Source organism: Uloborus diversus, chromosome 7, assembly GCF_026930045.1.
Source record: "Uloborus diversus isolate 005 chromosome 7, Udiv.v.3.1, whole genome shotgun sequence".
Taxonomy (NCBI): Eukaryota; Metazoa; Arthropoda; class Arachnida; order Araneae; family Uloboridae; genus Uloborus; species Uloborus diversus.
In genome coordinates, this window is record NC_072737.1 from 140,080,276 (window position 1) to 140,105,590 (window position 25,315).

Below are 25,315 nucleotides of genomic sequence, written 5' to 3' on the forward strand. Positions count from 1 at the left end.
TCTAATACTTCAGCTTATAATTATTTTAATCCCAAAGAAAAACAAACAATTATCTTTTAGCATACAATTTCAGTTCTGTATAAGTAAAAAAAAACTAAATAAACTATATATAGTAAGAGCAAAAATTTTGCACAACACCAGGCAGCTATTGTGTTTATACTTTTATATAAAAAAAAATAAAAAAAAAAATTCAGTTGTTAGCAAAGAACAATAATAATATTTTTTTATTGTTATTAAAAATGGAAAAGTATATGAAAATGAATAGTTTTCAAAAAAAAAAAAGAATTTGGATTTTTCAAAGATGAGCCATTTTACTCAACTTTGAACGCTTAGATACCTAGTTATGAATGAAATTGCATTCTGGTAAATGGGTCTCTTTGCGAAAAAAGCGATAAATAGTTGATTTGAGGGAATATTTTACATTTCAATGGCATTTTTCTTGTAACAAGTGTTTTTTTTTTTTTGGTTACTGATCTGGCAGATTTTTCTGAAAAGTTAATGGAACTTTCATCATATCGCGCGCTTAAATGAATAGCGCTTTTAATCAGTCTAATGAAAATTGAAAGGTAATCGGAGAAAATCAAAATAGAAAAGTCATATTTTTCAGTTTTTTTTTTTTTTTTTTTTTGACTTCTATATTTTGCTTCTTTCCCAACAAGTGCGATAAAATGACCGCCTTCGTAATTATCTGATTTGACTTTTTTTTAAGTTCCAGTTAAACGCTTTTTTTTTGTTGTTGTTGTTTTAATTTTCAAGCCACGGTTTTGCTAGTAGTAAATATCAAAGAAATGTCTCTGAGACCAATTCCTTCAGAAAAATTTTAAAGAATCAAAAAATAAAAATATTAATAAATAATAACAATGACCATATGTTGAAAAAAAGAAAACTATGTAACCAACGGAAGAAATTCAAGCAGAAAATCTATTCCAAAAACATACTGTACTACACTCATGGCATTGATCTGGAAGATACACAATTTTTATTTTTACAAAGAAGAGCCTTTGCCCTCGATAGCTTCAAGGACACATTTTATTTACGGTTAATGAAAAAACCTACAAAATGCATGCCCATTCTGGCATTGTACTTCTAAAAGACTTTTGTAGAAGGATAGTATATTTCTTTGTCCAGAATCGTATTTTACTTCATTCTTTTTCACTTCCTAATATCAATATACTAAAGGAACTAGTAAGATTAGACAGTGTATCTTTAATAATAGCTTTGTTAAATACGTCATAACTCAGTGAATGTTGGATATAGTATTTGTTTTCCGATTTTCAAACGGGATCCTAGACAGTCCCGATTTTCATTCAAAAACCCAGTGTCCCGGCCAGTTTACTTCATGTCTCGGTAAAATATAAGTTTCATTACAGATGACCAAAAAGATATAAAAATAATTAACCGTGAAGGATTGTTTAAAATAATAAATTAGTCATTTCTGTATCTCGTAGTCAGACTGACGCAAGTCCAAAAATATGAAATTTCTGTTAATTACTGCTAGGATTCTCTGATATATATCAGTCGATATATATCAGGATATATATCCGATATTTATTCTGAAAATATCATGATATTTTGATATTTTCGATATGTATTTTTGCAACTACGGTATTTTCAAAATAAAAATTATATTAATCATAATAATATCGTTCATTTATTATTAAAAATAACCAAAAGGTTATGTACTTTAGTTTTATGATGTATTAATACACATTAATATAACAAAATAACATATTCTTTTTTTTATTTTTTATTCATAAAATTATTGGTAATGTAACAATTTTAATGCATATTAAAAGTACCTAATTAAATATTAAACATTGGTTGGAAAAAAAGAAAATGTCTTCTGACTGTGCTCCTGACTGTTGCATATTGCTTTTTTTCTGAATCACATAACTGTATAAAAGTAGCTAACAGAAGACAAATGAATAGAACAGCTAATGCTATATTAACTCTATTAAAATTGACTAAAATGTAAAATGAAATATTAGATATGAATAATTAAAGAAACCTTAATTTTAAGTCTACATATTATAATAATAATTCAAGAGTGATTTGAGGATGCATTTACTATTTTTAAGACATTAGTTTGTGTTGATTGAAAATGTCGGATATATATTAAAATATCGGATATTTTAGATATTTTCGAAAATTGCACTCACTACACATATTTTTTCTCTCCTGTAAAGTAGCGTATGTGAATCACGCTAGTTTAGCTCTGAGGTACAGAATTGTAATTTATGACCTGTAAAATTACTATCGGATTAGCTTGCAAGGAATTTTACAAAAAGATTTAAAACAAAAAAGACTTTCTAAAAAAGTCCTAGTACACAAACATGTAAATATTGTTCAAAATTCAATTCCTCATTTCTTGCTAAAGTAACTTCAAAAGATTAACGTTTACAAAATAAATTGTTTAAAAATATCTGCTTAAGCCATGTATCATTTATTATTCCTGGTTTAGGCTAATAATTAGTAATCATTTATTCATAGCATTGAGAATAAACTACCTTCTAAAGCACTCTGAAAACCAGCCGGGGTGTGTACCTTTTAAAATACCCGCGATGGGTGTGTGTGGGGGGGGGGGGGGGTCCTGGTTGAACATTTCGGAAATCAGGCAAGCCTAGGTATACCGCTATTACGATCACTTAGTCTCAAATATGGCGAGATTCGAAACATACTAAAAATGCCCAAATAAAGAAATAAATATACATATACAAACATAATATGTAAAAAGTATGCATAGATAAATAAATTTGCAGTGCTTTTTTCCCCCAGCGTTAAAAGAAAAACAACGAATTGCTGTTGCGCGGAAGGGGGGAGGGAATTCCTTTTTTGCTTTTTATTATTACGCATCATTTCAGATTATGCAAAACATTACAATCATAACTAAATGCATTTAGCTATTTCATATTGCAATAACTTGTTCCAAATGTTGTTTTATATATGTTGAATATGAGTAGTTAAATTCAATAATAAAATATGTGAATAGTAATTTAGAGTAGTAGTAGGAGATAGTAATTACAGAGATTTAAAATTTAGATTATTTCTTCAAAAATATTACAGAAAGTTCCGGTTTTGTAAAACACGACTGGCTGAAAGGAATTCAACTCTTGTTTGCTAAACGTGTTGAGGGGAGAAATGGGCGGGACGAACCTTAGCAGCATGTCTGGAGGAGTTCGACTCTTCCCAGCGACACGCGTTGAGTTTTGACAGCACGTGCTGGTTAAAAGGGATTAAGTGCTTTTTTTCTCCTTCCGAAAGGGGGGAGGAAATTTCAAGATAAAAAGTATTGACCATTTGGAGTGGATAGCCATGTTCCCAAGGTGACCTTTTCCAGGTGAAATTCCGCACGTATGTCAAACCGCCAATGAGTTAATGCATTGCACAAAATATGAGAAAATTACATATGTTAGACGTAATAGATATCACATTCTTAATTATTGGGAAATAAACTACACACACACGTAGTTCCTGCACACTACTACTAATCTATGAAAAAACCTCAACTTGTTCGATGATGAATCAATTGCCTATTATTGACCGTAGGTGCCCCGTTCTTCCTCTGTATTTACGTATACAACTTAAAAAGCTAGTACATTGTTGAACACCATTCACAGATGCATTTATCCCCGAGTAATAATACAGTGATTTATACTTTCCATTTAGTTCTTAACGGTTAAAATGAAATTGCAATCTCCTACTTTCTTCGGCGATTTTATACCTCCACTCCCTCAACTAGTACAACTAGCCCCTCAGACCTTACTTAAAAGCATACATTACTTAAAAGACATATACTTTGTTATTCTTTTGTAGAAAAAATTTTACACCAGCGAATAAAAAAGGCTAATTACTATATTTGGAAGAAAAAAAAAACCTTAGAAAAAGCCGCGATGTAGTGAAGCCGCGAAAGTCAAAGTGCGAAGTAGCTAGGGATGACTGATAAATGTTGCAAATGATGTAAGTAACTTTGATATAAGTAACAGTAGTTATCCTAAATAATCCTTCACAGTTAGTTATTTATGTTGGCAAAAGCCATTATTTTGGTTCTTGGAGAGATTCGTAAAAAGCTCGAATGTATTTTAAATTGTTTAAAATTTACCTGTAAATTCAAACATATCCGTGAAAAATAGATTCCCGGTCTTAAAAGACTTAATTACTCGAGGGGCGTATGAAATCCCCAAGTGACTAAACACCCAACAATCGATCACGTGTTTCGACCATCGGTGGAAGTGACGTCAGGCCTCAAGAGCAATAGTTAAAATAGTAACTGTGTTGAGTTGATTTGAGAGGCAATAGATGCAAATTTTGATGACGTCACGTCATTGCGTCGGGAAACAGTGATGGTTTAAATAGAAAGTCAATCAATCAATCGATCTCTTATGATTTGCTTCCGTTCTGCAGACAGTTTGTTTTGATGTGAGCATCTGAGCTCTGGTTGATTTGTCCACGCAGGGGACGTGGAAGTTTATTAAAGAAATGTAAAATTAAATTCGTTTTGCCTGCTAGTAGTGCAGGATAAGTTCTAAAACAGTACCGTATATACTTTTCTCCGCACACACCCCACCTCTTAGCCGTAGGCCTTAGGTTCCACCGCCCGGGGGGTCCGCGTAGCGGGCCCCCCGCACGGCTGGGTGCGGCGGTCGATAGTACCGTATATACTCGCGTATAAGTCGAGAAATTTTGTCCAAAAAAAATGAGATCAAAGGAAGGGGAGTCGACTTATACGCGGGTCAAATTTTCCGAAATTTTTTTTCCGACCCGCGTATAAGTCGAGAAATTTTGTCCAAAAAATGAGATCAAAGGAAGGGGAGTCGACTTATACGCGGGTCAAATTTTCCGAAATTTTTTTTCCGATCAACGAGAGCTGGGAAGCTACGAGAAATGCCGATGTGCGGTTACAGGTAGTTGCTGATAAGTTGATCGTGTGAAAAAGTAAACTTATTCAAAAATAATAAATAAAAAAACCTAAATAATACACATAAATAAAGATAATTTTATTAATTTTTATTAAGGATCAAATCAGCAATTAACAAATATCGTGAAACATATGAAAATACTTATCGTCAACAGTCACGCCATTCATATAATTAACTGCTATATTTTTTGTTTTAAGAGTGGCAACATACTTGCTTAATCATATCTTTTCAAAGCACGTGCGCACTTCTGCCTCCTGGTTTTGATATCATTGCCGATTCTGCAGCCGCCGATGTATACGATGACGCGGTGATGACGGAAGCGGACTTGAATGAACTTTTTTTTGCGTCCGACTCGGAATCCGAGTTCGAAGGCTTTTAGAAATGTTTTCCTATTTAATTCCTATTTTATTTGTAAATAAATGTGTTAATTATTTTGAAATTTCTTTGAAAATAATTCGCGATGTTTTTGGAAAGTATGGGGGTCGACTTATACGCGGGTTTTAGATTTTTTCTGGATTTTTTCTCTGAAAAAGAGGGGGTCGACTTATACGCGAGATCGACCTATACGCGAGTATATACGGTACCCTATGTTTGGAAGGCGGTTTTGTAAAAATTAAGAAAATTTAGAAAGAAAGAGTTGATGTATTGAATTAGGCTTAACAGGACCGGAGGATCCGAAGCTACTCATCCTAGGTTCCGAGTTGGTCGGACCGTATGGGTTCAGTGTGGGGTGAGGCATCTCTTTGACTGCGTGTCCCCTATTAGGGTGAGGTGACCTCTAATAGACTGTGTGTCCTCTACTACTGAATATTACTGAAAGGGTTTCTAAAAATAAAAAAAAGGTTCTTAGGTTTTCACTAAAGTATTAGATGGGGGGGGGAATACAAAAATAAAAATGAGAGGGTAACCGGATTGAAATTTTAATCGGCCTCTGTTAGTAAAATTAAAAAAATTAAAATTTTGGAATGTGTGTTCTGTGAACCCCATGTGTGAAAAATGTATTTTAAAAAATGTAGAAATTCGTTCAATGTTTTCATGTAAATTTTTCAAATGTGTTTATACAAATGGTTTGAATTCTGTAAATGTGTGCTTTTACGAATCGTCTCCAAGAGGGGGGAATTTGTTGGCAAAAAAGCCATTATTTTGGTTCTTGGAGAGATTCGTAAAAAGCTTGAATGCATTTTAAATTGTTTAAAATTTACGAGTAAATTCAAACCTATCCATGAAAAATAGATTCCCGGTCTTAAAAGACTTAATTATTTGACGGGCGTATGAAATCCCCAAGTGACTAAACACCCAACAATGGATCACGTGTTTCGCCCATCGGCGGACTTGACGTCAGGCCTCAAGAGTTGAGGATCTTTCTGCTGAAAGCAGTGAAGGAGATAATTTAAAAATAGCAATAGTTAAAATAGTAACTGTGTTGAGTTGCTTTGAGAAGCAATAGATGCAAATTTTGATGACGTCACGTCATTGCGTCGGGGTAACAGTGATGGTTTAAATAGAAAATCAATCAATCAATCGATCTCTTATGATTTGTTTCCGTTCTGCAGACGGTTTGTTTTGATGTGTGAGCGTGTGAGCTCTGATTGATTTGTCCACGCAGGGGACATGGAAGTTTATTAAAGAAATGTAAAATTAAATTCGTTTTTCCTGCTAGTAGTGCAGGATAAGTTCTAAAACAGTACCCTATGTTTGGAAGGCGGTTTTGTAAAAATCAAGAAAATTTAGAAAGAAAGAGTTGATGTATTGAATTAGGCTTAACAGGACCGGAGGATCCGAAGCTGCTCATCCTAGGTTCCGAGTTGGTCGGACCGTATGGGTTCAGTGTGGGGTGAGGCATCTCTTCGACTGCGTGTCCCCTATTAGGGTGAGGTGACCTCTAATAGACTGTGTGTCCTCTACTACTGAATATTACTGAAAGGGTTTCTAAAAATAAAAAAAAGGTTCTTAGGTTTTCACTAAAGTATTAGATGGGGGGGGAATACAAAAATAAAAATGAGAGGGTAACCGGATTGAAATTTTAATCGGCCTCTGTTAGTAAAATTAAAAAAATTAAAATTTTGGAATGTGTGTTCTGTGAACCCCATGTGTGAAAAATGTATTTTAAAAAATGTAGAAATTCGTTCAATGTTTTCATGTAAATTTTTCAAATGTGTTTATACAAATGGTTTGAATTCTGTAAATGTGTGCTTTTACGAATCGTCTCCAAGAGGGGGGAATTTGTTGGCAAAAAAGCCATTATTTTGGTTCTTGGAGAGATTCGTAAAAAGCTTGAATGCATTTTAAATTGTTTAAAATTTACGAGTAAATTCAAACCTATCCATGAAAAATAGATTCCCGGTCTTAAAAGACTTAATTATTTGACGGGCGTATGAAATCCCCAAGTGACTAAACACCCAACAATGGATCACGTGTTTCGCCCATCGGCGGACTTGACGTCAGGCCTCAAGAGTTGAGGATCTTTCTGCTGAAAGCAGTGAAGGAGATAATTTAAAAATAGCAATAGTTAAAATAGTAACTGTGTTGAGTTGCTTTGAGAAGCAATAGATGCAAATTTTGATGACGTCACGTCATTGCGTCGGGGTAACAGTGATGGTTCAAATAGAAAATCAATCAATCAATCGATCTCTTATGATTTGTTTCCGTTCTGCAGACGGTTTGTTTTGATGTGTGAGCGTGTGAGCTCTGATTGATTTGTCCACGCAGGGGACATGGAAGTTTATTAAAGAAATGTAAAATTAAATTTGTTTTTCCTGCTAGTAGTGCAGGATAAGTTCTAAAACAGTACCCTATGTTTGGAAGGCGGTTTTGTAAAAATTAAGAAAATTTAGAAAGAAAGAGTTGATGTATTGAATTAGGCTTAACAGGACCGGAGGATCCGAAGCTGCTCATCCTAGGTTCCGAGTTGGTCGGACTGTATGGGTTCAGTGTGGGGTGAGGCATCTCTTCGACTGCGTGTCCCCTATTAGGGTGAGGTGACCTCTAATAGACTGTGTGTCCTCTACTACTGAATATTCTCCTGTTTGGCATAGAAACCAGGTAAATAATTTCCTGTACTGCATATGGTGAGGAGTCCTCTACTGTGGTATGGGTGTGCCTGGAATGCAGTGACCATTGACAGAGGATGGTCTGTCGTCTACGAGTGGACGTGTGGTTTTTTCAACTCAACAGTTCATCCTATTGATGGATGTGGCCTTCATGTTTTGTGTGCCAAGTGCTTATTTGTGGACTTCCAAGGGTATGAAATTTCTAAATAGTTTTTCTTGGACAGTACCAACAATGTGGCATGCTGTTTAGGGTTGTTTTATTGAGGACGTTTTAGAACTGAAATTTAGAGAAAACAAATAATGTGATATTTCTTGTTGATATATGTTTGTTGGGGGGAAATATTTGTTTATGGGGATTTGATTTTATAAATGTTGAATGTTTGTTTTTCCTATTTATACTTATACATATGTTTTAAATAAAATGTTATTTAAATTGAAATTCAGTTTCCATTGCTTCATTTCTCCCGAACTTACCATTCCACATCTGTTGGTCCTTTTCCCGAGGGCCAACAAGTGCTAGCAGAGCATGGTTTGGTCTTCTTGGGAGATTTGATGAAGTTTTAAAAATGAAATTGTGTGAAATTTTAAGAATAGGAAAATTGCTACTTGGTCAATTGAAATTTATTTGCTTTTAATGGAAGTTTAAATTGTTACCATTAAAGTTGTGGCTCCTATTATGAAACTTGGAGTAAATTTAAAACAAATTAATCCCCCAAATGTTTTTGACCAAAGTAGCTGCATTTAAGTAAAAATCATGCGTTTTCTTGAATATGAATTGATTCGCCGCAGGAGTAATAGGAATTTTAAATAATTGTATGAAAATGTCTTTTAGAAATTTAGAATTTTAATTAATTAGCTTTTGGCCGAGTGATTTTAATAGCATATTATTGGGCTATTTTTCGGCAATATGAAAATAAAATAAGTGTCTCAAAACATGAAATGCTCCCATTGGGAATGTTTTGTTGACAGGTGGAAGACATAAATAAATATAAATAGAATGTTGACATGAAGCTTGTTTTAAATGAATAAAAGAGTTTGGCTGTCTTGCAATTGAGGTCTTCCAATTAGAAACTAAATGTTGTTTCTGAAAATAAAAATCTAATTAATGTATTGAAACTAAAAATTTGTTTCTGTGATAAAAATTAGGAATTTTAAAAATTTAAGTGTTTCCAAAAGTATAAGATAGGGAAACATTGATTTGAACTGTGTATTTTTAAGGGTGTGAATCTGGATTTGTTTCTGTGTGAAACTGGAATTGTTTCAGAACCTTGAATTGTGGAAAATTGAAATTAAGATTAGTTTCCAAAAAAATTAAATTTGTGAAGATATTTCAAAGTATGGAAAGTTTGAAACCAAAAAATTAATGGAAACTGTGTGTTTAAGGGGGTTTGAAACTAAGTGTTTCTGAAACCAAAAATTAAAGAAATGTTTGAAACTGTGGATTTCAGGGGGTTTGAAACTAAGTGTTTCTGAAACCAAAAAATTTAGGAAAAATTTGGAAACTAAATTTGTTTCCGGAAAAATGAAATTTAGGTGTATACTTTGAAAATTTGAAATTATAATGGGGGGTTTGTTTCTTTTTGAAACTGAAAGAAAAATTAAGTAAAAGGTTGGAAACTAAAATTTTGTTTCTTGAAATATAAATTTATAAAAAGTTGGAAACTAAATTTGTATCTGAATCGTTCAAATCTGAAACTGTGTGTTTCTAAAAATTTAGGTTTGTAAAATTGTAAAACTAAAATGTGTTTCTAAAAATTAAAGTTCAAAGATAAATGTAAAGCTAAGAGTTTCTTTTGAAAAATTTAAAAATTGAAATTAAAAGTGTTTCTGGAAAACATGAACGAAAATGTTTGAAACGAGAAAGGGTTTCTAAAAATAAAAAAAAAGGTTCTTAGGTTTTCACTAAAGTATTAGATGGGGGGGAATACAAAAATAAAAATGAGAGGGTAACCGGATTGAAATTTTAATCGGCCTCTGTTAGTAAAATTAAAAAAATTAAAATTTTGGAATGTGTGTTCTGTGAACCCCATGTGCGAAAAATGTATTTTAAAAAATGTAGAAATTCGTTCAATGTTTTCATGTAAATTTTTCAAATGTGTTTATACAAATGGTTTGAATTCTGTAAATGTGTGCTTTTACGAATCGTCTCCAAGAGGGGGGAATTTGTTGGCAAAAACGCCATTATTTTGGTTCTTGGAGAGATTCGTAAAAAGCTTGAATGCATTTTAAATTGTTTAAAATTTACGAGTAAATTCAAACCTATCCATGAAAAATAGATTCCCGGTCTTAAAAGACTTAATTATTTGACGGGTGTATGAAATCCCCAAGTGACTAAACACCCAACAATGGATCACGTGTTTCGCCCATCGGCGGACTTGACGTCAGGCCTCAAGAGTTGAGGATCTTTCTGCTGAAAGCAGTGAAGGAGATAATTTAAAAATAGCAATAGTTAAAATAGTAACTGTGTTGAGTTGCTTTGAGAAGCAATAGATGCAAATTTTGATGACGTCACGTCATTGCGTCGGGGTAACAGTGATGGTTTAAATAGAAAATCAATCAATCAATCGATCTCTTATGATTTGTTTCCGTTCTGCAGACGGTTTGTTTTGATGTGTGAGCGTGTGAGCTCTGATTGATTTGTCCACGCAGGGGACATGGAAGTTTATTAAAGAAATGTAAAATTAAATTCGTTTTTCCTGCTAGTAGTGCAGGATAAGTTCTAAAACAGTACCCTATGTTTGGAAGGCGGTTTTGTAAAAATTAAGAAAATTTAGAAAGAAAGAGTTGATGTATTGAATTAGGCTTAACAGGACCGGAGGATCCGAAGCTGCTCATCCTAGGTTCCGAGTTGGTCGGACCGTATGGGTTCAGTGTGGGGTGAGGCATCTCTTCGACTGCGTGTCCCCTATTAGGGTGAGGTGACCTCTAATAGACTGTGTGTCCTCTACTACTGAATATTCTCCTGTTTGGCATAGAAACCAGGTAAATAATTTCCTGTACTGCATATGGTGAGGAGTCCTCTACTGTGGTATGGGTGTGCCTGGAATGCAGTGACCATTGACAGAGGATGGTCTGTCGTCTACGAGTGGACGTGTGGTTTTTTCAACTCAACAGTTCATCCTATTGATGGATGTGGCCTTCATGTTTTGTGTGCCAAGTGCTTATTTGTGGACTTCCAAGGGTATGAAATTTCTAAATAGTTTTTCTTGGACAGTACCAACAATGTGGCATGCTGTTTAGGGTTGTTTTATTGAGGACGTTTTAGAACTGAAATTTAGAGAAAACAAATAATGTGATATTTCTTGTTGATATATGTTTGTTGGGGGGAAATATTTGTTTATGGGGATTTGATTTTATAAATGTTGAATGTTTGTTTTTCCTATTTATACTTATACATATGTTTTAAATAAAATGTTATTTAAATTGAATTTCAGTTTCCATTGCTTCATTTCTCCCGAACTTACCATTCCACATCCGGTGGTCCTTTTCCCGAGGGCCAACAATTTATAGGGCTTTTTGGTCATTTGTAGTCAAATTAATTTTTTTCTGGGACATGAACTTAACCGGATGGAACACCGGGATTTTGTATGAAAACCGGGACTGTTCCGGACAAACTAGGACATCTGACAAGCCTATGTATGGTTGGACCCTGGAACGTGATATGCATATTAGGGCATATAGGAAAAAAATAGAAATTTCCCAAATATTTTTGCAGTAGTGAGGAAATGTGTAAGAAATCTTAAAATTATAGGTTGATATCTTCTGTCACGTCAGTGGGCTGATAGTTCAGAAAATTGGACTAAAATGATTAAATTATAAAAATTAATAAATATTACCAGACCTTGTCAGTCAGTTTGGTGCAGAGCTTAAAAGTTGCTTATTTGCAAGCAGCTTTAAAAATTTAAAAAAAAAAAAGATTATAGATCTCACGCCTTCTGTCGTCTCATCAGTACTGAATTTTGGTGCGTTTTGACACTTCTCTGCATAATTGGTAAACAATTGTGCAGTTTGCGTAGTGCACAATCAAGGCAAACCAGGTTTGGTGTTCTGCCAAAAAAGGGAAACATCGTCTACCTATGTGAAAGTGGGCCTGTGCTACAAGCATATGCGAGTTTCGAGCAGTTTTAACTCGTTTAAAGCTGTATTTGTTCAATCCTTTTATGGTTTTTACCCATGTTTCCACTGCAGTGTTTTTTTTTTAACGAATCCGTCCTGTTAATTCGTGTATTTTGTCATTGCTTTTTTATTGGAGATATTGGTAAATATTACAAATGCCAAGATTATCACATTCAAATTTTTTAAGTCGACAAATGTAGCAATGCCCTATTTTTGGAACATCGAAAGATTTTTTATGCATGGTGCTTCATTTTTTTGACAGAACGCCAGACCTAGTTTGCCTGGGTTGCAAATTAAGGAAACAGAAAATGCTTTACTGTATAGATCAATTAATGATGACTATGATTTTTTAATACGACCTTAATGAAACTTTTTATGTTGAATACCGAATTGATACATCTACTCAGAATTTAAGGTAAGATTTTACATTTATAGTGCATGTGCTGGAAGGTCTGGTGAAGTGTTATTATTGATAGCCTCCTGGTTTTTAATAACAGAGACGAAACCCGAGCTTTATTTTTAGGTATAAGCTTCCGTTTATTTGTTTGCATAGTAGCATTTGGTGCAATTGCTCAGTGCTACTCTTTATGCAAACTCTTTTTGGCACTTATACATTCTTCTTTAGACTGTAGAATTAAAAATGTTTGGTTCTTCAACCATAAGATGGAGTTTCCACTGCTGATGAGTACTGGTTCCATAACTTTCACTTTAGTCTTCTACTGCAAAGTGGACCCAATTCAGGCCTGGATCAAACCCTGATTTATGTATTAAAAACATTCAATATTGACTTACCGTATATCAACACGAACCATAGATGGAACACAGGTAACTATTTTACTGCCTTGAATCTGAGATTCACAATGAGTTTTAACATCTTCAAGTTCATCAGAAATTTTGCTCATGGGTACTTGCTAGAATAAAAATAAACTAATAATACAAGTATACTAGATAGTAAATTGTAAAAAAAAAAATGCATTTAATAAAAACAAAATTAATAATAGCCTAAAAAGTGGAGGATTAAATCCACTTACTGTGCAATTGATGTAGACAAATATGATGAAAACAAAATTGCATCAAAACTGCATCATATCTATATTAAAAGAAATTATTTTGTTTTAGGCAAACACATAGTAAAATAAAAATATAAAGTATCTGCGCACATAGTTCAAAACTATCTGCAGGGATGAAAATCAAAATGCAGTGGGTAGGTAAAATTCTTAGTAAGAAAATGCCTTTTGCTTCAATCATGTATTTTTGAAAGCAATGGCGAACATTTTTTATAAATTTACCTTTAAGATATGAAGATAATCAGTGAGTGTTTAATATGGATATTATTAACAATTTTTAGCCAATGCACATATCTACAGCAAATGTATCTGCACAGCATCAAATGTAGCCATGCACACATGCGTCTATATTATCTAGCTTTGGCAAACAGACAAATGAATTTTAATAGACTTGCTTATTTTTTGGCTGTAGGGTAGAGTGGGCCAAAATGAGACAAAAAACACATATTTTTCATTTTTCATATTGACGAGTTCTAAAGCACAGAAACATACTTGATTATATTAAAGGTATCAAATTATAGTATATTGCACCAAATTTAGCTCATTTAATGTTAGAAAAAAAAGTTATGAAGCTTTATAAATTCAATGAAAAGTGTCTCATTGTGGCCCAGTGATGGGCCACTATGAGGCATTAAGTAAGGCCACAATGGGACAGCTGAGTAATCACTATTTTTACCTAAAGTTTGGAAAAAAAATGCCTTTAACTAGTTTATTAAAGAAACTTGATTCAGTACAGAGTTATTAAAAAATTACAACCATACACACCAACAACACCACGTGATACAAACTAATTTTTTCACACAGTTTCAACAAAAAAAAAATTCTTTTTTCATAAATTTGATGGTTTCAAGGTCCTGTGTTCCCTTAAAGCAGGGTTGTCCTATTTTGTCCACCCCAGAAAAAACCTGGAAAAAACCGTCCCGGACAAAATGTCATTTTGTCCACTTCATCAGTAAACTGAAAGTTTTGAGTTTGAAAATAATTAATAATTATATAGATTTTTTTCTATTCAAGTAATATTTTAATATAAAAATAGCACACATAAATATGTATATAAACAATTGATTGTAAAATATTTTAAAGGGAAAATAAAAAAAGTAGGATCAGCTGAAGTTTATGTAATTGTGTTAATAAATCAAATGAGCAGGGTTCGAAAATATCATAATATTTTCCAAAATATATGATATTTTGATACATATCGGATATATTGATATATATCCAATATTTTCAATTGCATCCTCAAATCACTCATTATTTTCTTATATTATAATTGCAATTTGTAGACTTAAAATTAATGTTTCTTTCATTTTTTATGTCTAATATTTCATTTCACAGTTCTATCAATTTTAATGGAGTTGGTTTAGCATTAGCTGTTTTACTCATTTTTCTTCTGTTAGCTAATTTTAGAGTTATATGATTCAGAAATAAATAATATGCAAAAGTTTTTTTTTCTGAGCAATTTTTAGTATTTAATTAGGCACTTTTAATATGAATTAAAATAGTTATATTACTAATAATTTTATGAATATAAAATACAAGTAAAAAATTAATATTATATTACTTAGTTATATTAATGATATATTATATATCATAAAAATATAGTGCATAACTTTTTGGTTATTTTTAATAATAAATGAACTACATTACTATGATTAATTAATATACTTTTTATATTAAAAATACCATAGTTGAAAAAAATAAATATCGAAAATATCAAAATATCATGACATTTTCAAAATAAATATCTGATATATATATCAACTGATAAAAATCGGCGAACCCTGCAAATGAGTGTTAAAATAAATTATAATGCATGTAATAGCATTTATAAAACAAGAACATCAGCTGTAAATTTTAAGATGTTTATCTGTGATATGGAGGTTTATTACTCATGTTGTGCATTTATAAAATTAAAAAGTAGAAATAAAAAGTTTTTAAAGGTTTGAATTTCAAAACATTAAAAATCATATTTAAAAAAAAAGAAAAACTACTTGATATTAATAAAAGAAATGTTGGCATTAAGTGAAATCTGTTCTTGCAATACACATACAAATGTGATGATCAGCAACAGGCTCTGATTAGGCTGTTTTCCTAGTCAATTTATTAGTCACCAATGAAGATTAATGGCCCTTAAAAGCTATATACCCTCTTGCCTATAATAGCCTATTCCGGTACACTGTTCCGAGTACCCACAACCCTACTAAAGTAGTAATTTTTCTTAATTTGTACGACATTAACATATTTATAAAATATGCTGAGTACATAAATATTTTACTATGGGGTGACGTCAATGAAAACTCTAAAAATATAAGTTACAAAATACTTTTAGTTGATAAATCTTTGTTTTGTATGTGTGTCTCCAAGCATTTCATTTGACTTTCCCTTGGGAGCAGTAAAACCTGTGTATAACAATACTGTCCATAACAATAAACCTGCATCCCCGCGAATTTTCTATTTACTTAAGGCATATTTAACCTGTCTATAACGATAATCATTTTCCAACAAAACTTGTCTACAATGATATTTTTTTCTCCTATTGAAGAACCTGTTTTTTTTTTCTTCTGTCTCAAAAATGACTTTATGATGTCTGGAATGTGACGTAAGAAAAGAACGGATTATTTCTCATGTGAGCTTACAATTTTGTAGCTAATGGGTCAAAAGAGGGAGGGAGGAGAAGCGACGATTGAAATGTACACAGAGGCCATTCCGGGATTTTTTCCTCACTACCTATTTTTGTGAAAGTATTGCATCAACACTCTATTTTTGTGATTTTTTTTTTATCAGCATTGATTTTGTGATTTTTTTAAAGGAACATTCCAATTTTTGTTAAAAACATTTAGAGAAACTAAAATGTTAGTTTGATGACAAGTTCAAATGTTATCTACTATTTTTAGTAGGTTTTTTTGGGGGGAGGGAGCTAAAAATCCTAGAGGTAGGAAAAATACTATTGTATATGAGCTCAATAAGCTTTGTACTGTGTATAATTCAGGACAGCATCTGAAAAACGTCTACCCTCCCCCATTGTTTTGTACCGGTGCTGTTTTTCAAAGTTAGCTGTTTTGTTAAGCTGCTGATTTTATTACTTGATTTTTGTGAAAGTACCTATTTTAAAATAAAATTTTTGAACCGAAGATACCGAAAAACGGTAGTAAACTCAACCTGTATTGGGCCACGGTACAGCTGTTTATTCTTTTGGAAATGGCACCCAACTAGGAACAAGGGAGTTTTCTTTCTCAGTCAGTGTCGAACTATTTCATTTTTAGAGGATAGATTCCACGTGATTTGGAAAGACCATGTTTTAAGCAAAATTCGTTTGAGATGTGATTTGCATAAAAATATATTAAAAAATTAACTTTTTCTTTCGAAAAATATTCGAATTTCATTTAAGTATTATGTACAAACTATATTTAAAAAAAAAATCAAAATCTAAGGATTTTTGCCACTGCTAAACATTAAGCATTTCATTCTTGTTTTCAATATTTGCAAGTTGGAGTAGTGAGAGTCTACCTTTTGGAAGATGTTTTTGAAAGTTATCACAATTGAATAAGAATTGAGGCGAAATGAAATCTAATATTTTCAGCAGGAACAGGAAGCTAAATAGAAAACACCTAACAGATGGTTGGTCTTAAGGATTAATTTGACAGCATTTACATTGACTTTCAGTTTTAATTCAGAAAATAGAAACACACGACTAATAGTCTGAAAATTTTAGAAAACGAAACTACTAAATTAAGACAAAATTTTCCAATCATAAAAATAAGCAATGCTTATAAAAGACACGTTCATGCTTATAAAAGTGAACGTTTCGCCGATTGTTTGCAGAGAAAATAAAATAATTAAAATTACTCCACCATTACCCGTTCGTTAACTAAAGCATGCTGAAGTTTGTCATAATAAAAAAATTAAGCTTTTTTTTCCTTTTTCAACTGAGTAAATTACTTATATGTCTAAAAAACATTAATAGAAATTCTTCAATGAATTCAAGAATTCATTTCATTAAACCAAGCAACACGGCACAGTATTCAGCGAATAGAAATGAATATAGAGTCTCTACTCTTCAATTCAATTAAGTTTAACTTGAATTACTGCACTAACTGTGACTGCCTGTAAGGAACCAAAAACAAACAAAAGAAGAAGAAAAAAAAAAAACCATGCGGTTTAGTGGTTTAGTTAAGTGCTGTTAGATCAAATCAACTTCTCCGAATCCTTTAATAAAACTGTTATGGAAATCACAGTAGAATTGCCGGACAGAAATTCTGGATCGGCTAAAATAAAATCACAGTATGTTGCCTCTCAAATAACATACTTAACTATAACTAAGCTCCTGAGTTAGCTGTTTTCTAATTGTGGGAGACATCTGATTTTTAATAAATAAATTAAGTTGTTCCAAAGGGTTTCATGTATTTGCACTTTTGAATAACGTAAAAGTAGAGTCACTTCATTTTTTGTTGTTTTTCACTCCCCCTTTTGGTTTGTAAAGTAATCTGAATGAAGCTAAGGTCAAATTGTTCTGTGTGCTGCTTTAAGAGGTGCTCTATCGGGATCAAATTTAAAAAGTTGACTTTCAGAAGAAAAAAAAAGCCATTTAATTTAAAACACTTTTTAAAACTTTATTTTCGAAAATCATTTTAACATGACTCACTTGGTGCAGTATCAAAATTATTTTTCAAAATAAAGCTCTTATCTGCTTGCAAGCCCGGCTCTTGGGGTAGGCGGCCGCCTAGGGATCTAAGAAGCCTTTAGGCAAATTTCGAAATTGAAACATATTTTTTAAAAGTACCTGTTTCAGTGTCATAAAATTCACTGCTTCAATGCTAAAAATAATAATAATAATTCAGAGTGTGTACCAGTGTTTGGATATGCAAAACATAGTTCAGAATTTAACAAAAAATTCAATTTAATTTTAGAGGCGGCAAATTGCGTGACTTAAAAAGTCTTTTAAAAATATTAATATCTGTTTCAGTGCAATGAGTTGCACTACTTTAAAAAAGATAATTTAAAGTGTGTACCAGTGCTTAGATATGCAAAACCTAGTTTGGAATTTATCTAGAAACTTACTTTAGTTTTAAGCACTTTACAATTATTTTTATTTTATTAATATATTATTATTTTATTATTATTTCTCAATGGGAGGGGGCGGCCCTTATCAGTATTGACTAGGGCAGCGGAACTACTAGAGCTGGCCCTGTCTGCTTGTCAAATGTTGCAAAAGTCAATATTCCTGAAAATAAAATTTAAAGTTAACTTTTTGAAAAAAACAAGCCATTAAAATGAAGACTTAGAAGTTTATTTAAGATGAAAAAAAAATACTGTGGGGGCAAACAAATTAAGCCATCACAATGTTTTTTGATCTGTCAAACAAAGAAAAAACAAGTCATTAATATGGCAATGGCGTTCCCCTGTCCATATTATAAAAATTATCCTTTCATTATTTATACTGTTATTTTTAATGAATGCAGTGACACACTAACGCAGCCAGAAAAACCTGGAGGGGGTTTTTTGATCAAAAATACGTTCTGAAGAGGGCTTTTTGATCAAAAATGTCTCCTGGGGGGGGGGGCTTTTTGATCAAAAATACCTTCTGGGGTTGGTTTTTTGATCAAAAACACCTTCTAGAGGGGGTTTCTTGATCAAAACAGTCCTTTCACATGTTTATACTACAGTATTAGAATAGGCGTTTACGTTAAAACTAATGCCTCTGGTGGGTGTTTTCAACCCCCCCTCCCTACTCGCTGCGCCACTGCAGTGACATGTTATTAAATTTTTTTTTCTAATATGATGAATTTTAAATTTCTAGATTTCTTGTGCAAGACCATGTTCGGGAACTTGACCTAAATTTTGTTGCTGCAAAGGACCAGAACAAGATTACTGATGAAAGAAATATTCAAAGCAGTGAGCCTCCCCGGAAGAAACTGAAAGGACAGAACAAGCACCGACCTCGTGAGAAAAGAGCCCCGAAATCAGAGAAACTGTGTTTCAAAATTGGAACCGAAGGATCCTGTCCGTTCGGGGAGAGTTGCTGCTACAGTCATGACGTAAAATCATATTTAGAAAAGAAACCTCCTGATATTGGGCCTTCTTGCTACTTATTTGAAACATTTGGAAAATGTCCTTATAGTTTCTCGTGTCGATTCGGAACTCAGCATTTAAAGGATTATAAAAATGAAATTCTAGAAGAAGTTTTAGAAAGGTGCAAAGAAAAAATATTTTATACAAATGTGTTAACTAAGGAGCTGCAGAAATCCCTGCGGCAGAGAAATTATAATTTTTGTAAATCAGATGAAGTTTTGAAAGAATTTAATTCCACTATTGGTAAAAAAGACGACATAAACATTCATAATACTCAAGTGTCCGAAAGTATTTCTCTGGAGAGATCCACTGAAAACTCTCAAGTTGATGATGAGGTAGTATTAAACTCTGCAAATGATGAAAAATTAAAAAAAACTCAGAGTGATGAAAATTTATCACAAAGCTCAAATTTTGATCTTAATAACAAGCATAATGACAAAATTAAAGTTCTCGAAGATGTTACTCCATTGGAGCATGACATCAAAAAAGTTTGTAATTTTTTATTAACTTATCTATCTATCCAATATTTTCACTTTTAATTCTTGTATGAATTTGCTCTTAACCCATTAAACGCCACTATATAAACTACATAAAAAATCTAGAAAATATTTAATAATTTCATAACAGAGATACATTTATGATACAGTGCAGTTTAAATTTTCAAAAAATATGCAACTGTTTAGAAATTATAGGCTGTTCCCGTAGTTGGAGCTTTGGCACTTTTGAAGGGGGAAAACCTCCGCTGTTCTACCACATTCGGTTTCGTTTCTACTTTTTTTCCGATCGCGTTTTAAAAGAACCGCGTCTCAAACATTATATTCTTGTTCTTTTATGAAGAAATATAGAAATCCATCACAAAAATTACGTACATATGTATATCTGCACATAATCTATTCCAAAATGGAAGCTGTTTCATTTGCATTTCAAGCAAAAAGAGAAGTACTAAAAGTAAACAAATTATACATTTAAAGAAAAAAAACTAACTCTATTTATCAATCACCTATTTTTTTTATAAAAAAATGCAGTACAATTTTGATGCAGCATTACATTGCATTTTTTACACTTGGTTCGAGTGTTCTTTTTACAATATTTACATCAAGATTGTTTTTCCGCTCTTATAATGAAATGGTTTACTCCATCAAAATGTACAGTAGAGTTCACAGGTTCGCAAGGCCCTGACTGGGAATTGATGTAATCTTCCTTTGAACTTTTCATTAAAGCTGTAGTTATATCCCTTTAAAATGTTAGTTGGGTCATTTTGCCCTTGAGCTCTTTGTGAATTCTCCAGGCTGCTACAACAGCCATATTTAGTGTGTTCGTAAAAAAAGGCCACCACCATTTTTTCCTTTAGATACGAGGCCTGTATGTACTTAGAGATCGATCTAAGAGATCCATATACCACCCATATTTTTATTATATGAGGAAATTAAATGCGATTGAGGCAATTCTATGCTCTTTTTTTTTTCTTTAGAACACCATCTTTTGACAATTCCTAAGGGAGCTTCTGTCTCAAAATTCGAAGCTAAACTACTTTTTTGTTATCCTTCCATTTTACCACATAAGTTTTCTGTTTGAATGGATTCGAAACACCCTCTTTCATTTGTTACTAATAACGTTCTTTTACTGAGAGAGCAGTCTTTTAGTATATATTTTCTCCATTTTCTCTTATCAGTCAAACTATATTGAGAATAGTGGAAACATTAACAAAACATAGTTCCAAGAATCCTTTTCCGAAAGACCCAGAAAGTAGTACACGTGCTTCGTGAAGTAGGTTGCCCCTTTCTGCAGATACAGATACAAATTTATATGGGCCAGAGCGGAGCTCTTTTACCCTGTATGAGGAAAGTCATGAAGGAGTTGATTTGAAATGGTTGGGGGGGGGGGGGGGGGGAGAGATGGAGTAGAAAAAAAAAAGAATCTTTTCAGGGCCACACTATATGCATATTTACAGGGATTTCATAATTGAAATGACAGGAGAATTGAATAATCTGGAATATGACAAGAACTGAGTATATATAAGTATTTACATGGAATGTACAAATGGAATGAAAACTGATAGGCCTAGTCCTATCAGTGCCGAGGATGAAAAGAAGCTTAGGCAAAACCTAAGCAAACAAGAATCATCAACAGATGAACATAGCATCCGACGGCATATTTTTGCCGCCAGAATTAAATGTGAAGTAGATTTGATCGAAGATCAGTGGGTTATCGTGATAACCAAGTTTGGTGAAGAAGTTTGGGGTGGTGTCAACAATATAGTTTTTGATGTAAGATATCCCCGAGTCCTTATGCAGGGTTTTATTGGAGACGAACCATGGAGCTCTAAAAATTCTTTGATGTTACTAGCAGCTGCATATCCCCAGCAGGGGATACTGTATATGAGAGGAGGGCGAATGATCAAGGTGTAAAGTAGTAGTCTGCTTTTAGTGTTCAGTGAGTTATTTTTATTAAGGAGAGCGTATAAATAGCCCACTTTGACATTGGCCTTTTTGATAACTTGTTCAATGTGATAATTGAACCTGAGCCGTCTGTCAAGATAGACGCCCAAGTATTTGACATTCTTAGAGTATGGAATAGTGTCTTTTCCCACCATGATTTTCTTGGGATAATTTTTGATGTTGTTAGGTGAGAAGCAAATTGCTTGTGTTTTGTCAGTGTTGATGGCTATACGCCATTTGCTTAGGTACTGAGTAATGATGTTGACATATTTTTGGAGATGATGCCTAGCGAAGCCTTTGCAGTAGTCGGTTGTCATGATGCTGGCATCGTCTGCGAAAAGGCAAGTGAGATGGTCCTCATTAGAGGGGAAGTCATGGATAAAAATATTGTAGAGGGTGGGACCCAAGGCACTACCTTGTGGTACACCAGCCCTGATAGCGTGTTTGTCAGAGAAACTGTCGAGAATTTTCACTTGGAAGGTACGATTGTGGAGGTAATGATTCAGAATATGAATAATGTAATTTGGGCCCCTTTCTGCCTAGCAGCATTCCTTTCTTCATTGTAAGCCCTCGCACATAAAAGCAGAGTTAGCAAGGTTTTGGACACTACGGTAAAAACCCTGGTTTTTACCGTCCGGTCCAAAACCCTTGTGTCCAAAACTATATTTTTAGAAAAATTGTATTCTGTTAGAAAACATCAAAAACAGAATAAAATGTATCAAAGTAATGATTTAGATAGAACATTTATTCAATGAATACATTCAAGTTATTTATGCAGCTGATTTAAAACTAGTTATATAGAAGTTGAATTCTTGATTAAAATTTCAATTTTTATGCATGATTTTATTTAGCTTTTTTATATTAGTAACCAAATTTCCCTATGTTTATGCAGGTGGGCAAATAAAAGCAAGGTTTTTATCATCCTGTTCAAAACCATTGTGTCCAAAACTACTTTTTGAGATTTTGTGAGAAAATATCAAAAACAGAACAAAATGTATCAAAATTATATTTTTGACCATTTAATATATTTATTCAACATTCAAGTATAAATATATATATATATATATATATATATATATATATATATATATATGTAACTTATTTATGTAGCTGATTTTAATCTAGTTACATAGAAATTAAATTCTACAATAAAAAATTTTCAATTTGCATGCAGGAGGTTGTGTTTTTTTTTTTTTTTCCACAAACCAAATTTTTCAACATTTATGCATGTATGCAAAAGAAAGTGTTCAAAATATGGTGCTATAACTGACTTAAATGCAGTAAATTACAATTTTTTTATAGTTATAGAATGTATTATATTAAAAATATGAACAAAAAAAAAAGAATAGCACTAGTTTTATAACATAAGTGTTTTATCATCAATTTTTTGTTCTTTCATCTATGATTTAAAAAATAATTTTCGTTAAACCATCATGTAAAACTTATTTGAAAAAACCATTTTAAATTTTTTTTTCTTTGGCTCCTAAATATTGCACATTTTGTAATATTCCTTTGAGTTATAAATGGAACTGAAATTAGTTGTCTTGGTTGTGTTGTGAATTTCCTTTCATAACTCTACCAACTGTTACATAAGAAAGTTTTTATGTAATAGTTATTGGCAATTTTTTTAAGTAAAATATTTTTTTAATTAACATTTTGGAGAAAAATATTACCAAATATTCATTAATTAAACCTCATTATTATTTATAATTATGCATTACGAATATTGCAGTAAATACGAATTGATTAGATAACACCTCTTTAGCTTTAGCATAGTTTTGGACAGTTTCGGACACTTTTGGACAGTTTTAGACAGTTTTGGACGGTAAAAACCACCTGTCCTGTCCTAAACCAGTTTTGGACAGTCCAAAACCCAACCCTGCATAAAAGGGAAGAATGCTACCGGTCTCCGCCAAAGCTCCCGCTCCGGGAGCAAAAACTTTAATCACTTCTAGCATTGCTTTAAACTAGTAGTTTCATTCCGGGTTTTTCGTATGTTAATTGTAAGAATATCTGCTTTAAATATGCAGGGCACTTGTAACAAATTAAAGATCCAATAATTTAGTTTTTTACATCTTTGTAAAAAAAGCAAAGTTCCATTTTTTGGAAAAATGTACAAAATTCAAAGATTCTACTGAGTTTTTTTTATAACATACTCCGATTTGTTGAAATTCACATGGAATGTATTTTGTATAAATAACTCTTATTTCTCTCGAGAAAAAAATTTAAAAGTTGATTTTCTTGCAATAGGAGCTTTGGCGCTTAATCGGTTAAATGCTTAAAAAACTTGCAATGAATACCAGTTCAACAAAATATCCCTTGCAACAAAATAAGTGTTCGTTCCTGTTTGAATTGCTATTATATTGTTTCAATTCTATTCAGCCGAATTCCTATTACAAATGAACAAAACTCATGGTCAAACTAAGTTTGTTGTGACAGGATTAAACTGTATTGATGATGAAACAGATTTCTGATGAACAGATTAATGGGGAGATAAATGCAGGCAACAACTTTAACGTAACATAATATAAACTCTTAAGTTATCAGTTTAGATGGAGTTCTTTGTATTACACAATGAGAAATAATGAATAGAATGTTGCAATAATAGATCAAAAATTCAACCATGTTAGGATTTTTTTTTTTTGAAGTTCACAAGCCATTTATATTTATATACTACTTTCTAAAATTCATTTGTTTACAATATAGTTTCAAGTTTCATTAAACTCAAAGGGACTGAAGCATTTTTCTTGCTAAAAGAATTGTGTTAAATTGCACTGTATACTGTCTGGCATAAAATCTTATTTTGTGTTTACTGATTTCTTATGTTAAATATCCTGGGATCCTTCTAAAATTTTTTCCAATTGTTCTTTAGTTTGGCGGATATGTAGTCGGCAGCCCTTTGTGTGGTTATTTAGTCGGCCTGGAATGGTTCTAGGTTTTAGAGGTTTTTTCCACTGAAGTACACCAAAGTTTTGGAATATCAAATATGGCGTTTTTATTTTTATAATCAGTTTTGATTTTTAGTGCTTCATTTGGTGAAAATCTTATAGAGAAGACTTGGTCCATCACTTTATGACTTGTTTAAATGAAATTTTCTCATATATTCATCGCAGCGTGATGAGAAAAATGATTCAGAGGGAAGTCCATCCGCAGTTTTCCAAGCAGACACAGATACAGGATTTTGCTGAGGAAGGGACAATTCTAATGCAGGATCTTCAATTTTTCCTAAAGACTTGAAATATATCGTAAGAAATACTGCTATTAAACCAATTGAAATTTACTATTGCATTCCAGTGCATGTTGTTAGGCACAACAACTATTTTTCATTTTGCACTGGCAAAATTTGGCAATACTTGTTTTTTTTATATTTGATTCTTTCAATATGCAATAGGTACTCACCCTACCCCTCTCCAGGAGACAATGAGGGGCCCTCTGAAGTACTTTGGAGTATCCATTAGAACAAGATCCTAAAATGAGCTCAAAGAACGCTCTCAAATTTCCTCCCCTCCCCCCCTCCGCCTAAAAATTTCAAACACATAGTCTATGCCATGGACCCCTTCTCTTTAGTTAGGCACCCCTATGTGCCCTTTGAAAATTTCAGAAATTATGGAACTACAGCTTATTTTGAGGTTGCTTAAATTTATGGGCTTATATGAGAA

General features: G+C 32.6%; 2 protein-coding genes across 4 annotated transcripts in view; one reads left to right on the forward strand and one right to left on the reverse strand.

The window, feature by feature from the left end:
• LOC129226027 (uncharacterized) overlaps positions 1–17,157 on the reverse strand; it is a 56,941-nt gene extending 39,784 nt beyond the window's left edge. For 2 of the 3 annotated variants that reach the window (XM_054860602.1, XM_054860604.1), the window contains exons 1-3: positions 17,007–17,157; positions 13,114–13,172; positions 12,875–12,993 (exon numbers count right to left, since the gene is read on the reverse strand). In XM_054860602.1, coding sequence (XP_054716577.1) covers positions 12,875–12,984 — 110 coding nt within the window. In that variant the 5' untranslated portion in view covers positions 12,985–12,993; positions 13,114–13,172; positions 17,007–17,157. The remainder of the gene's footprint in view (positions 1–12,874; positions 12,994–13,113; positions 13,173–17,006) is intronic. The other variant, XM_054860603.1, reaches the window with a different exon arrangement.
• Positions 17,158–17,282: 125 nt separating this feature from the next.
• LOC129225868 (tRNA-dihydrouridine(47) synthase [NAD(P)(+)]-like) overlaps positions 17,283–25,315 on the forward strand; it is a 34,740-nt gene continuing 26,707 nt past the window's right edge. Inside the window, exons 1-2 of the mRNA XM_054860391.1 lie at positions 17,283–17,430; positions 18,947–19,706. Coding sequence (XP_054716366.1) covers positions 17,372–17,430; positions 18,947–19,706 — 819 coding nt within the window. The 5' untranslated portion in view covers positions 17,283–17,371. The remainder of the gene's footprint in view (positions 17,431–18,946; positions 19,707–25,315) is intronic.